General features: G+C 40.9%; 1 protein-coding gene across 1 annotated transcript in view; it reads left to right on the plus strand.

Annotated features, from left to right (window-relative positions):
- The window catches only part of tprn (taperin), a 35,951-nt gene extending 21,916 nt beyond the window's left edge, over positions 1–14,035 (plus strand). The window contains exons 2-4 of the mRNA XM_086300173.1: positions 6,124–6,325; positions 8,233–8,357; positions 9,450–14,035. Coding sequence (XP_086156299.1) covers positions 6,124–6,325; positions 8,233–8,357; positions 9,450–9,512 — 390 coding nt within the window. The 3' untranslated portion in view covers positions 9,513–14,035. The remainder of the gene's footprint in view (positions 1–6,123; positions 6,326–8,232; positions 8,358–9,449) is intronic.
- The last annotated feature ends 223 nt before the right edge of the window (positions 14,036–14,258 follow it).

The following is a 14,258-nucleotide window of genomic DNA, read 5'->3' on the forward strand; positions in this document are numbered from 1 at the left end:
TGCCATCTCCATCTTTGTGTTTTGAACCCTGGCAGAAATCTCACTGAAACGGCACTTGTCAGTCACAAGTTGTCAGTCACAAGTTGTCAGTCACAAGTTGTCAGTCACAAGTTGTCAGTCACAAGTTGTCAGTCACAAGTTGTTAGCCAGCAAATATCCCCTCGGTAATCCCCCTTTATGAGACTTTAGTGAGATTTATATTTCCGCATATGTGGCCTCTCTAGAAATGTCACTACACGTTGCATTGACATGAACCCGAAGAAAATGGGGCACCAGTAACCAGCTGCACAGTGTTGATGTAGGCTGCCACAGGTTCCACTAAAGGATGGTGGTAACTTAAACTACTCTCGCAGTCTTTTTTTGACACATGGGTGTGTGCAGCCTGTTGGAGGTAATTTTTCAGGACTCTGGCAGTGCTCGATCTGTACCTCCTTACACAATGGAGCAGATACCGGTCCTGCCCAATGACCGGAAGTTGCCATCGGGTTGCTGAGTGCTTTCTAGGCCTGTGTGACTGTGACCTAAGTTGGACCCTGCCTTACTCGCACGTTGTGTGTGCAGCTGTCAATATGTGCATCGCAAAGTGAATAAAAACACAGCATAGAAATACCCACTTTATATGAAAAAATGAAGTGTAAATGTGTGTTTCAGGTGATTCGTGCACTCATATTTAATTTTTTGTAAGTGAGCAAGAGGGCTGTCAAGTGCATTTTTAGGAATTTGTATGCAAAGGGGGCTTTTTGAAAGAGAGAATTATCCAACTCGTGAAGCTGAAATTGATCAATTCTAGATAAATTATAGTTTACAAAGTTCAAATTGCTTTGTATTTGTGTGTGGATTGAAGCATGTGCTCCAAAAGTTACACCGAAATTGCTGCAAACGTTTGTAAATCTTAGTTTATATAGCGTACGCGTTTGTAGCCTTTTTGAGACGTATTTCTCTCAGGAGGCCACTGCTGTTGGGGAGTGTCATCGCTGTGGGTGTTTGTGTGCTGGCTCAAAAAAGTGCCTGAAGATGACTGTTTTTCTAACGTTAAACTTTATCAATAAATAATATAAAAGTAGACTGTATATCAAAAAAATACCCTGCTGAAACAATGAAAAATGAAAAGCGTCTTTCTCAAGGCAAAGTGGAAATGAATCTAAATCAGTGTCCTGTTTAATGGCGTCTGTTTGGCACCCTGTGGTGAGCAAGGAGGACAGCAGGCGTGAGTATGGCCTGTCCCATAGCCTGAGGACAGAAGACGAATCGCTTCTGTCTCCATGATGCAGCCTTTTATCATAGAAAAAAGAGCCACACAACTAACTGCAGCAGGAAGGGAGCGGCCCCTAAACAAACATCCCCGTTAAGTTGTGGTCTTTATTAAATTGCACAGAATTTCGTTCCCCTTTCTTTTCTCATGTTACGGAGAAAAGAAAGGACAGCTAAAGCAGCAAGTCAGAGAGAGAGGATACGGAGTAAGGCGCTGCAGAGGAGTCTCGTCTAACCATCGAGTCTCATGTGAGAAGAAGAAAGACAAAAAGAAAAAGTGAAAGACTGTGAAAGGGGAAGCGAGCCCAGCAGCAAGCCTGATTTATTGATGGGACGTGCTGTTGGCATCCAGAGACTTCCTCTAAGTCAGGATGCCAGTTTAGCAAGGAAAACCTTTTTTATGTGGGGTAGGATTTAACAGAGGAACTTAAAAAAACGAGGTTTGGGGCTAAAAAATAAGAGATTTCTGGGAGCGAGGGCCCTTTTCAGAGATGCTAACACACTGTGTCAAGAGTGTGTGTACACAGGATTTAAATGACATTGTGGTTTCTGCTGTTACTACTGCTGAATACTGATGTTTCGTCATGGCTGTCAGGAGGCATATTTGGGAAAACAGTACTCATGATTAGTTTAAAAGTCACAGACTGAGGTTTGAACCATAGGCTGTATATAAAAGATGGGCGTAGCTTCCAGGTTTAAAGTGAATTACGCTGGCATTATCTCTAACGAACAGCAGGGGGAGACCTATCTAGTATGCGCTCTCCCGATTAGTTTTGCTTCTCATTCGTTAGCTCCAAGTCTTAATGAATTCAGGATAATGTTAATTTTGTACATTACGGCCCACTAAGAGTAAAAATGGAGGGTAAAATGGGGCATGCTTTACCACATGGTGATGCCTATAAGCATGCAGTGCCTCTCAGGTCCTCAGTCAGACCCACCCTTGGCTTGTCATTTCCACACCAACTGTGGCTTTAGCTAAGGAAGTAGACTAGGTCGCCTGCTAACAGGGGGTCGCTGGTTAGGTCACCAGCTCCTCCAGTCTGCTCTCAAAGTGCAGAGCAAGATACTGAACCCCAAGTTTCCATCTAATACCATGATCATTAAAAACAAAAGTCTAAAGGCATAAATGATGTTTATGGATTTAGCTTGTACTGTAAAATTGAGTGTTGAGAGGAAGAAATAAGTCCTTTTATTTAAATGCTGAAGTTACTGTTACTTACCTATTAACCCCCACCCCTCATTTGTTTTGGACTTAACATGGATTTTTGTGCCATATTAATTTATTTCTTAATAATATTTTGCCTTGAAAAACAGACAAGACAAAAACTTTAAAAGCATTACACTCATCAGCTGTTCAGTAATGTGCTTTACGTGACATTAATACCAATAAGATAATAAGATTTGTAAAATATGCACAAATCCTACTGATATTATTATCTTAATATATGTTGTTATTTGTTTTTTTTATGAGCTTTCTGTTAACCTTAATCAGATATTGGTAACTGTCAAATAATCAGGATATGATAACGGACGTACGGCAGGTGTGGTTTGTCACTAAACTTCAGCAGTTAAAACTGATTTCTAAAGTTCGAAATCTCATAGATACTTGTCTGGATGTTCTCACACGTAAACACTTGACAGTGGTCGGGCGAGTCGGGTCAAGATTTTTGGCCTCATTCTCAAATTTCAGCATTTATCAATATTTTCTAACCTTCCATCCATCCATTCGCTTCCGCTTATCCTTTTCAGGGTCGCGGGGGGCGCTGGAGCCTATCCCAGCTGTCATAGGGCGAAAGGCGGGGTACACCCTGGACAGGTCGCCAGTCTGTCGCAGGGCCAACACACAGAGACAGACAACCATTCACACTCACATTCACACCTAGTGGCAATTTCAATTATCCAATTAACCTATCCCCACAAGCTGCATGTCTTTTTATAGACCTATTCCAATAGGCAGCTCTTTCGCTGAGGTGTGATCATACTTTGGTTTTCAGTGCTTAGTAAATACAACAAAATTCATTAAAGACTTAGATTTTTGTTGGATGCCATCACTTACAATGTCGCCTTTGGCTATAACCCATTTATGGATGGGTTTTTTAATCATCCTCCACCTGCTTCTTCCTTTTGCTCTCTTTTTGGCATCAGCTTCTTTGTTACCTTAGCCAAAGTGCACAAGAGAGAGTAATTGTCTTCATAGTGTACACTAGAAGAATCAAGATTCTTGTTTTTCTTTACTGTGTATGTCTGTATGGATAGATATACCTGCTTGTATTTTTTGGGTAGTGTAAGAGGTTATAGAAACACTGTAGGATTACTGATCTACTGGATGGGTGGATATATTTCAGTGTATAATGCTGAAAATAAACAAACTGAACTCTTACTTTATGAAGGTGAACCTAATACAACATGTGTATATATAATGCACAGTTCACCTTATTTATTGCATCCTCTTTTTATGGTCACAGACAGGCTGAATTTTGAACCTTGTGTTTAATTGCAGTCATTATATTGTTACACATCTTTTAATACATATTTATGGAGGCAGGAGGTCTGTCCACACTTAAAACCATTTTAACTTTCAATCAGTTTACAAGTGGTTTAGTATTATAGTTCGGCAAGATTTCTTTATCCTCTGTGCCACACCTGGAAACGCTCCTGTTCCGACTATCAATTACAGAGAGGACATAAAGGATCCGGGGGAAAGAAGTTTTATAATATAGGTTAACTGCGAGCTCTGAGTGGTGGAGGGCGGCCTTGTGATGGAGATTAGAGCAGATTTAGATCACGGCCTGCAGAGTTGATGGAGCCAGGTACAGCAGGTTAAGAACAGTCAGCTGATCGCCTCAGAGAAGACACAGACAAACAGCAGGTTTGTCTGTGTGTGTGTGTGTGTGTGTGTGTGTCAGTTTTGAATGCCATGGCAACTCAGGGGGAAAAAATACAAGCTTTTTGAGTTTGCAACGCCTACATCCGACCAGAAGACAGAAATAGGAACTTATTATAAACCATTTATAGACTTTCTGCCAACTTCAAAATAAAGCCCTCAGGAAGAGAGCTGCACACTTGACTCCAGAAAAATCATGTGCAGTAGGCGTGTACTGATGGCAAGATGGTGTCTTTGCATATGTTTGTGCTTTTTAATTCCTGTTAGCTTTCAGAAATGGAAGATGTATTTTAGCTTTAATTTGTATGAACTAGTGAACTAAGCTTTTTTTCTGTAGCCACAACATCTGACATGCAGGCAGTAGTGTGTGTAAGTGTGTATGTGTTGCTACTAATAAACATAAAATGCATTCAGTGAGCCAGAGGAGCCGAGCTAATGTTGATAAATAATCAAATAGTCAAGTCACCTTCAATCCAAAACAGTCGCTGAATGACACAAAGTGCAGAACAGGAGAAACACAATCGCAAAATCTGAGGATATATTGACAGGAGTACTGACACAGGTGAGGCCCACACACAGTAGAAGAAAAGCCAGAATGGATGTTTCCTGAACTTGCATTTCTTTGAATAGCCAGCAGGGTAGCTTGTTCAGGATGTGATGATACGGTGGCTACGAACGTCTTTTACGTCCAGTCTACAAGGGAATGGTTTTTGAGAGCTGTGAAAAATGGGCAAACACATACAGAGATACCTGGATTTGTCGGCAAGATAGGCAGATCTGATTGCAGCACAGCTGATGCACATACATGTTGATCACACCACCTGTAGATTTCTGTACAGGCGACAGGAGACAGGTGGTGAGATGTCTCCCTTTAGAATAAATGCTCCCTGACAGCTTAAACCTCTGTTGCATTCATTACACAGCCCAGCAAAGTGCGAGGGCTCGTCTCACCCCGCAGATCTGTGTTTGCAAGCCTCTGAAGCATGGCCAGACAGGCGCGTCTCGCCGCATACTCTGAGACAATCAATCACAGGCCCTCGAGCTCCTGCAAGGCTGCCACCTGTCCCACTTAGAGGGCACACAAAGTACAGCACACGTAGCCTCAGATGAGTGAACAAACTGCAGCTGGCTCTGCAGGAATCCTAATTAAAAGCTTTGCTGAATAAGTTATGAAGAAGTGGGTTTGCATCGAGTTAAACTGCCATGACTGCAGTGTCATCAAATGACTGAGACACGCGATGCTCAGTATCGACAGTATAATTACGCAGCAATAAGGAAGTAATAACCTGTTCAGTTTAACTGGGCTCGTAAAACGAAGCCTTCTTGAAGGAGCCTGCTGCGAGTGTCAAGTTCAAATCTGTGCTGGGAAAGGAGAAGTTTGGCCTGTAAACAAATCAGGTTTATAAGTCAAGGCGGCGTTGCATCAAATTATTCTGCCAGGAAGTAAATAAATGCATGTTGGTAGAATTTGAGGTATTTCAGTTGTAGAAAGTGATTACAAGAAGCTCAATGTTGATTTCAAACAAAAACGCTTGAGTGAGATGCTGAATCTGGTGATGAGGTGTTATTGGTGTGTTTGTTAGCATTAGGAGTATTTCCAAGCAGATAACCAAGGGATTGGTATTCTTTTTCTTTTTTTTTACTAAAGATAGGAAGTTACTCCAATTTAGAAGAGATTAATTTGTGTAGATGCTCCTGATCCAAATCCGGGAACTTTTGGAAAGATTCTTTATATTTATTGCAGGATATTGTGGGGCATAATTGGACATTTCACATCATATCTTCGCAAAAACATCAAGTTAGGAGACAGGAACTGAGCTCTTTGATAATGGTCATACATGTATGTTTCACTCAACATGAAACATACATGTATGACCATGTGGATTTACAGCAAAGGACTTTATATTTTAAGAGTTTAAATATTCGTAAGTACAGATGTTTAAAAAGAACAGCAGGTGATCACACCCATTTTTCTGCACATCTTTCAGCTGAAGATCTCCTTCAATGAGTCCAGCCTCCAGAGCACCTACGAGTATCCATCAGAAAGCAGCGTGTGGGACAGCGGGGAGGAGGAAGAGGAGGACAAACAAGATGAGAAGTTGGCAGACGAACAGCCAAGCATGGTAGGACGGATCCACATCCCTCGAGCCAGTTTGACCGGCTCGCCCTCCCACACCACCAACAGCAACGGTGAGATTTTGTGAGACAAAGAAGAGCTGGCTGTCAAATCTCCTTCATATACTCATGTTCCTCAGAGGATGACGATGAGGATTATTATTATTTTATTTATCATCAACACAATGTACCCTAAAATCCACTGGCTCAGATTGTACTTAATGGCACAGCTTGCAAGATAAGTGCATTTGCAGTCGCACTTATCTTGCAAGTTTTTTGTTTGCAAGGACGAACTTTTTCAGTTTTAGTTTTAGTTTTAAATTCTCACTTCAGACGTTAGAGGGTTACCTAGGCAACCAGTGCCTGGAGAGTTTGCAAGCGACCAGCCATGTAAATCAAACTTATCAAAGCGAATCACCTTTCATGATTGATCCAGTATTTTTAGTAGTGGGAGAAATTAACTACCTTTAAAAAACACACCCCTACTTTGTCTTCACTCTTGAGCTGCATTTACTGAACTTTTACTGTGAGCTGCCCCCAGATTAACTTAAAACCTTTACAGCAGTTTGCTTATCATGACAAGTTATATCACTTAAAAACATCAGGCTAGCCTGTCTGCATGAGCATGTTTGGTCAGTTTTCATCTTTAAGGCTTTAGGCTTTCAGTGCGAGCATATTTGTCATATGTGTAGCCTCATAATAATTTTAGAATGAGTTAAAAATCATGTTAATTGTTGCCAACATAGCTATGCTTTTAGGTTTATTCAAAATTAATTTAGGCAAAAACACCTACCAGACAGAGCACGTGCCACATTCTGATGCAAATTAGATAAAGCAGATGTTAACAGAATTAAAGGTTTAGCACTAAAAAACACTGCATGTGGAGCAGAGATTAAAATGGTGAAGTGCATTCGCATCCTAAATGAACTGAGGATAGGCTAGTGGTATTTTTATCTTTTTTTTTTTTTTTTTTTAAAGGGGGCTGGTTTAGTTTGTTTGGGTTTTTTGGGGGTATTTATATATCTGGGCAAAATGGCACTGAAAGATCAGACTGCTAATCTGACTACTTACCTACATGCATATATCCAGTTTTATCAAGCTTTTAGCATTCTGCAAGTTCATATTAATAAAACAGCAGATTTCAAAACTGAAGAATTTGCGAGCGCTTCCAGAGATTAAAGAGAGCTGCCGATGTGCAGAAGGAAGGGAAGATGCTGTGTAAAGTGCAAAGCTAGTCCAATCAGGTCATTACTGCTTTGTTTTGCCATCATCCTCCTCCTCATTTGTATGGAGGTAAAGTGAGTATGTAAGCCACAATAGGTGTGATGGCAGAGCCCCCTACTGGCTGCCCTGTTTACTACATCTGAGAGCAGCTGACTCACTCAGATATAATAAGCCCTTCAGCTAACAAGTGGATCCTGTAATAGCAGCATTTTTGGCCTTTTTAGGTAAAAAAGAAAAAAAATTGAACCGGTGATTTTTGTATGTTTGTTAAACGTGATGACTATCGTGTCTCCTCTGGGTTACATAATGAACTATATTGTGCTTTGCCACTGGGAAATCAATAAGGAAGCTCATAATTGTAGCTCTAAATCACCAGATTATGTTACGCCCCTCTTCAACCTCTACTGAGGCTGTGCAAAAGTCTTTGGCGTTGCTTAGTAATTAAAATAAAACCAATGTTTCTAAGAACTCTGCTGTCACAGTCTCCACTGTGGTGCAGCAGGGCTGAAGCAACCTATTGTGTGAAACAACTTCATCCTCCAAGAAACAGTGGCCACTGTAATGATTTAACAACAGTGTATTCACATACTGTATCTCATAAAGCACAGTCATTAAAAGCAGCTCGCATTCTTTATACCAAAAACACACTTGAAAACCTAAATGTCGGAATGACTTGGATAAAAATAAAAATGCAGGGGGGAAGTTACACAGTTAATATCTAATGTGTTTTAGTCTTATTTATTTATTTTTGTCTGCAGATCTGTCCAGCTACATTCCCAAGCACTCGGTGGACTTCAGCGCCTGGCAGGAGCACAAACACGATGACGGCATTAACCAGGAGGATGCCGCCTCCCAGCAGACACAGAGAACTGAGGAGGTCATGGTGAGGGAAACGCCTTCAGCTGCCATAGTTAAAGTTGGGTTTCAGACTCCACAGGAGGAGATGTGACCCCCTGTTTTTCACCTCCATCGATCAACTCAAAGTATTTGATTTACAAATATATGAAACAGAGAAAAGCAGCATATTTTACATCCATGAAAGTTGGTATGTTGCCATCTTATGATTTAATGAATTTTGGTTAAAATTATAGATGGATTATTGATTATAGATGGCACATTAAGGTACTGGGTCCTAAACTGAAACTTGTGATACTTCAGCAATTCAGACTGTTATACACGGCATCATTTTATAGAGTTGTAGGTGATACATTTAATGTGATGATTAGGAAAGGTTCAGGCTTCAGAATGCATTGAACAAACAGTTTCAGACAGTGTTTTTCTTTTCCTATTACCCATGAATCTTCATTCAGAGGCATAGAGACTGGTTAGCAATTGGATGCTGGCAGTTGCTGGGTGAAATTGGTTTAAGAGAGGATGCTGCACTGTAAACCTCTGTGTGATTATTTTGGTCACTTGCAGATTGCCTTAACCGCCTGTAGTTTGCATTGAAGTTGCTGTCTTATCTTCAGACACTCGTCCTTTACTCTATGAAACTACAGCCAGCACATTCCAGAAGGTGAATGGTCTCAGTTACACTTTTTCAATTTGTCTGCAAACATTTGAAGATAAGAAGCAAACTACTGGTAATCACAGCAACCTGCTAGCAAACAAAGCAATCGCATGCAAGATTTCAGTGTGACCAACTTCATTCTAGTGATTGCAGCAACCTCCAGCGACCACATGTCAACCAGTTGGGGAATAGATCTGCTCATCTTGCAACCAAACTCATCTCTAGTGCCTAATATAGTCATTTTAGGCACTGAGGCCCCGCCCACCTGCTGTTCCAGCCTTATGTCTGTAAAGGGGCAGCCAATCAGAAGAAAAGTGACTTAAAAGTAGAGGACAGAAGGTGAACTGAGGGGCTGCACCAAAACTCATATAGTAGTTTGATTCTTTCTATTCTTTCTTTATTGTAGGGTATCTTAGATTACATAACTTTATCTAATTCAAAGTATTTCTTTCTCTTTTCTCTCAGCTCACGCCGGCGGACAGCTCCTCCCTCACAGACTACAGCAGTGAGCCCGCTCTTTACTTCTGATCTGCCTGACCAATCAGCTGTACAGTAGCATCGCAGCATCTCACCCGTGGGACCAGACTGCCTCCACCTCGACACTCCAGCCGACTATAAGCACATCTTCCTGACCAGACAGGAAACATGGGTGTTTTATTTTTGTTTTTCTGGCTGATTTCCTGCCACGGCACCGCCACACGCCACGTTACCAGCTGCGCATTGGAGCTGCCGGGTGGCTGGCGTTCAATGCCCACCTTCTTTCTGAAGCTGAAGCAACAAATCTTAAAAAGAAAAGAAGAAGGAAAAAAAAAAAAAAAAAAAAAAAGCAGCTGGGCTGTCTTTCCCAACCCGTGATCCTCTAACAGACAGTTGATCTGTCAGCGTCCAGAATCTTCCTCCTTGCCACGCTGTAGAAGTTTTTGCTGCTTTCGAGGTTCAAATTTAGCTTCAGGTTTTATTTTATTTTATTCTTTTTGGAGGATGTCGACGAGGGAAGGAGCCGACAGAGTTCAGTGTTATCGTGGAAGCGTGTCATTACAGCAGATTGGCGGCAGATACACATAAAAATGGTGAAAGGGTGCCACAAATGCATTTCTTTGTTCTCTTTTTTTTTTCTTTTTTTATCCGCATGTTTTGATTTGAGTCCAGCACTTCTGTTGGTTCTGTCTTACTGTAAAGCTTCTCTATGCCTTTTTTTTTTTTTTTTTGTTAGGTTTTGTATATTTTCTGGCAGACTATGTACTGATTGAAGCTGCTGGATTTTTTTTTTTTTTTTTTTGGCAAGCAAACTTCAACACGCTTCACTTCTTCATGTGACGAGGGAGGAAACATATGCACCCCACGCCCCGGGATCAGTAGCACCTCTCATTCCTTATTAAATGCTTGATAAAGTGACCTTGGCCAACAATGTCTGTATGTCCGTATTGCTGAAATCACGTGTCCGTATATCTGCTCTGGAAAGCTGGTAGACCTCCCGATGCCTTTCCTCAGCTCTTTGTGTATTTATTCCTGCTTAACGTTGAAGTTTGCATGTCTGAAATCTGCTTTTTTTTGAGGGGGGGGGTCGTTTTGTTTGTTTTTGGTTTTTTGTACAGATGTTTGCTGGTGAGGGCTCCGAAAGATCCCCGCCAGACCAGTCGGACCTCATCTACTTTCACATTCCACAGGGAAAGAAGGCGGTCCACTTTGAAGGCAACAGTGATTGTGATTGATCATTAAAAGAAAAAAAAAAAAGGCGTTTTGTGAGAAAGAATGAAAGTGTGTCTGTCTGTGTCTGTCTTTTTTTTTTTTTTTTATTATTCATATTTTTATATGCTCATAATGCCAACTGATTAAAGAGTTCCTGTAAAGGCCTCGCATCCACTCTTCGGCCAGTATTGTTGTACTGTCTCCACTGGGATTCATCTCTTCTGCTTATTATTTCATGTATTTTTTTACATTTTATTTCTCCAATCAGATGCAATTTGTTTCTTTGCCGTCAGGAGCTTTGTCTTTCTCTCTGATGGATTTACAACTTATATGTTTCGTCCGGGAGTCTTGGTTGATAGATGTCTTTGCACTGTCATGCTTTTAGCTTTGTTTTGCACCTCATGAGGAAGTAAGAGTGGGCTGTAGAGGAAATGTGCACTTAAAAGAATGAGAAGCCTACAGACTGGTGACAAATTAGAGGAGAAGGTTAAAAGCGTCTCAATGACGTGCCTCCAAAACACGATGATGTCATCTAACACGTTGGAGACTGTAGCACTTGATTCTTAATGATGTCATCCTCATTAATCCATTCAGTGACATCCCACCTGTTTCCTTTCAAGATCGGGGAAGGGCATTATCATCCTGTAAGAGACCACTTCCATCAACCATGCCAGCAAAATTGCCCCCTGAGGGCATATATGGGGTTAAAGGGTTCAGGCTTTTCCTTTAATTTGTCACCAACCTAAATTTGGTTGAAGAGTTACATTTCAAAGAAAAGCCTGACTTAAGTCTAAGTCAGGGTTTTGATTGGGGTGGACTGATATATCAGTTTAGATTGCACTGATTGATATTTAGATATTCTGAAAGAAAAAAGGTGGGGATAATCTGTGCATTTCTAATTTCAATCCCATGTCTCAGTCGGCATGAATGAATTAAAATTTGAAATGAAACTCTTCAGCCACACACAGTTGAATGCATCGCGATGAATGCCATGACCACTTTGTTTTCTTTTGCCACTCTAGTCTTACGATTGTTTGGCCTTGTCACTGTGACCAAAAACAGCAGCCCGAAGTGCAGTTTCGCCACACAGGTCCACAGGGACTTCATCTTTGTCCGCCTACAAAATCTCTCCAACCCCCTGCTGGTGTACACCGATTTGAAAGAACCACGAACTTTGGATGTTTACTTCATGCGCTCAATGTGACTGCTCAGCACTGCTTCTGTTTCAGAAGACTGAATGTAATTTTTTTTTCAATAAATTTCCTGTGGTATGATTATCAGCTTACCAGAAAACATCACATTGAACAGTGAGCCCTGTTATTGTTTCTCCAAACTTTAGCATGGCTGGATTTGACCTTCAATACATTTCTCTGAAAAGGTCTCAAACTGGCAAAAAGTTAGTAATAATGAACACATTTCCATCTATTGCAGTATACATTTTACTTGGTCTGGTTCAAAATAGCTGGACTTTCTTTGTGTTATGTGGCTTGACAAAGCCTCAATTCCCAATCAAGCGATAAAAGCTTTCACAACAGCAGTTATCAGCTTCCTTTATTAGTCCAAGCTTTCTGCTTCAGCCTGTGTGCGCACTCACGTACAAGGAGGCATTGGACACACTTTGGCTTTCATTCTGCACAAAATCAATCAATTGAGCATATCCTGCTAATATTTTAGATATGAAAAGAGAGAAAACTTACAAAAAGACCCAGAAGTCTTCCCTGGTGCTGCTTAGTCAAGAGAGCCTTTCTGCAGAAAATCATTTAAACATTAAAGGGTACTCGGCCTGATGAAGTAATAGAAGAGGAAATCAGTTTTTTCCATCACCAACCAAATCTGTGCAAATTCCTGCTAGAAGAAAATGCACAGTTTGTGCTGCTGTAACTTGAAAGCAGAGCTTCATTCAGTGGTAGTGGTAATATGGCACTCACAACATTGAAGGTATAAAATATATGAACTTGGAATACAGATCACCTTTAAATTTAGTTTACCAGATATAGTTTAAGCCTAGTTCAAGAGCAAAAAGCCAAATTTAGCCCATTGAACCTCCATGCCAGGGAAATAAAGCCTAAAAGTGAATCAGTAAATTCTGAAATCAAAACTCGTGAGGTTGGCTGCTCTGGATTGGGTTATGTGTCTGGCTTTTGTTACTAAAAGAAAGCCACCTCTGAAAACACTAAAAACTACGCTGGATTATACCTTGCTAACCCAATAATCTCTCCAATATCCTCCAATACACTCGACAATTCCCTGTCACTTGTAGCTGTGCAAACACAATCTGCAGAAACTCGACTACGGTGCGTCTCATGATCAAAGACAACAGATAATCAAGGATCACCTCAGAAAAAGCGAGGACCACTGATTGAAACTTGTTGTTCACTGTGGTGTTTACAGAGTGCTCTATCATATGAGAGGAAATGAATGAAAACTGCTTGAAACACAAAAATCTTGGGTATGTAAACGAAAACACCAAAAAAATGTTAAGTATGCTTGATTTGTAGGCATGGATATAAATCCTCCAAACACACTGATTAAAGGAGACCCATAATGCTCATTTCCATATTCTTATTTGTGGACCCTACCAGAATAGCTGTGCATGATAGAGAGGTTAAAGTAATTCTTAGTCTGAAATGAGCTGATTTAACTGCAGCTTACTTCTGATTGGCTGCCCCTCACAAGCAACCACAGGTGGGAGGGGCCTCTGTGCTCGAGATGACCATACTAGTGATATCCATGCTTTCTGATATCAAATAGAACCAAGAGTAGAAAAAACTGCTAGAAACTGAATGTTTTAAACAAACTTTTGTCTCTCAGAGTTTATGACCATAAAAGCATTGCGGGTCCCCTTTAACTGAGCCCTGCTTGGACCTCCTTTGGAATTGTGGCTAATGGTCACATGACACACCTGTGGATCCATCAACCTGTGGTAACTGCTGCCTCTGTTGACCAAAACCCACTCTGCGGTACTCTTTTTGCTCTCTCTGTGAACTGAAGGACCAAACTGTGGGCAAACTTCACTGATCTCGTCTTAAATGGCACCAGCAAGAACTTTTCTGATGGCCAGAGACGCAACACTCAACTTTAGCGCTTCTGAAGTGTACACACCGACTCTTGCCGCAGTGTCCCAACCCCGTCTTTGTCTATGCCCGATGCAAAATGAGCAGTTTGTGTTGGTCACTCTGTAGCAACACTGTGGTAGAAAGCTTGCTCATCTTTTACTTTCCACCCTCCTCTCGTCTGTAAATCTACATCGCAGCAGATGTGCTTACTGTAAAGTTATTGTCAATGATTTGGGCAAGTGAAAAAAAAAAAGTGATGTCATACTTGTACAAATGAAAGCTCAATAAATAGAAGACTTGAAGAAATGCGAGTGCTCTAGCCTTTCTTGTCTATGAATTAAACTATGCGCCAAGTATGACTTCTACGCATATGGGTTACTTTATTATTTGGGAATGTCTGATGGGGAAAAAATAAGCTTAAATCCCTTAAAAAACAAAACCTGTTAGAAATCTCAGTTCTAATAAGTCTAAAGTGGTGGATGAACCACATGGGAACAAACATTTTTATACACAACAAAACAAGGACATT

The sequence above is a fragment of the Aulonocara sp. 'chitande type north' Nkhata Bay genome, linkage group LG7 (assembly GCF_057382095.1).
Source record: "Aulonocara sp. 'chitande type north' Nkhata Bay isolate Kocher_YH1m ecotype deep benthic linkage group LG7, A_spYH_male_GT1.1, whole genome shotgun sequence".
Taxonomy (NCBI): domain Eukaryota; kingdom Metazoa; phylum Chordata; class Actinopteri; order Cichliformes; family Cichlidae; genus Aulonocara; species Aulonocara sp. 'chitande type north' Nkhata Bay.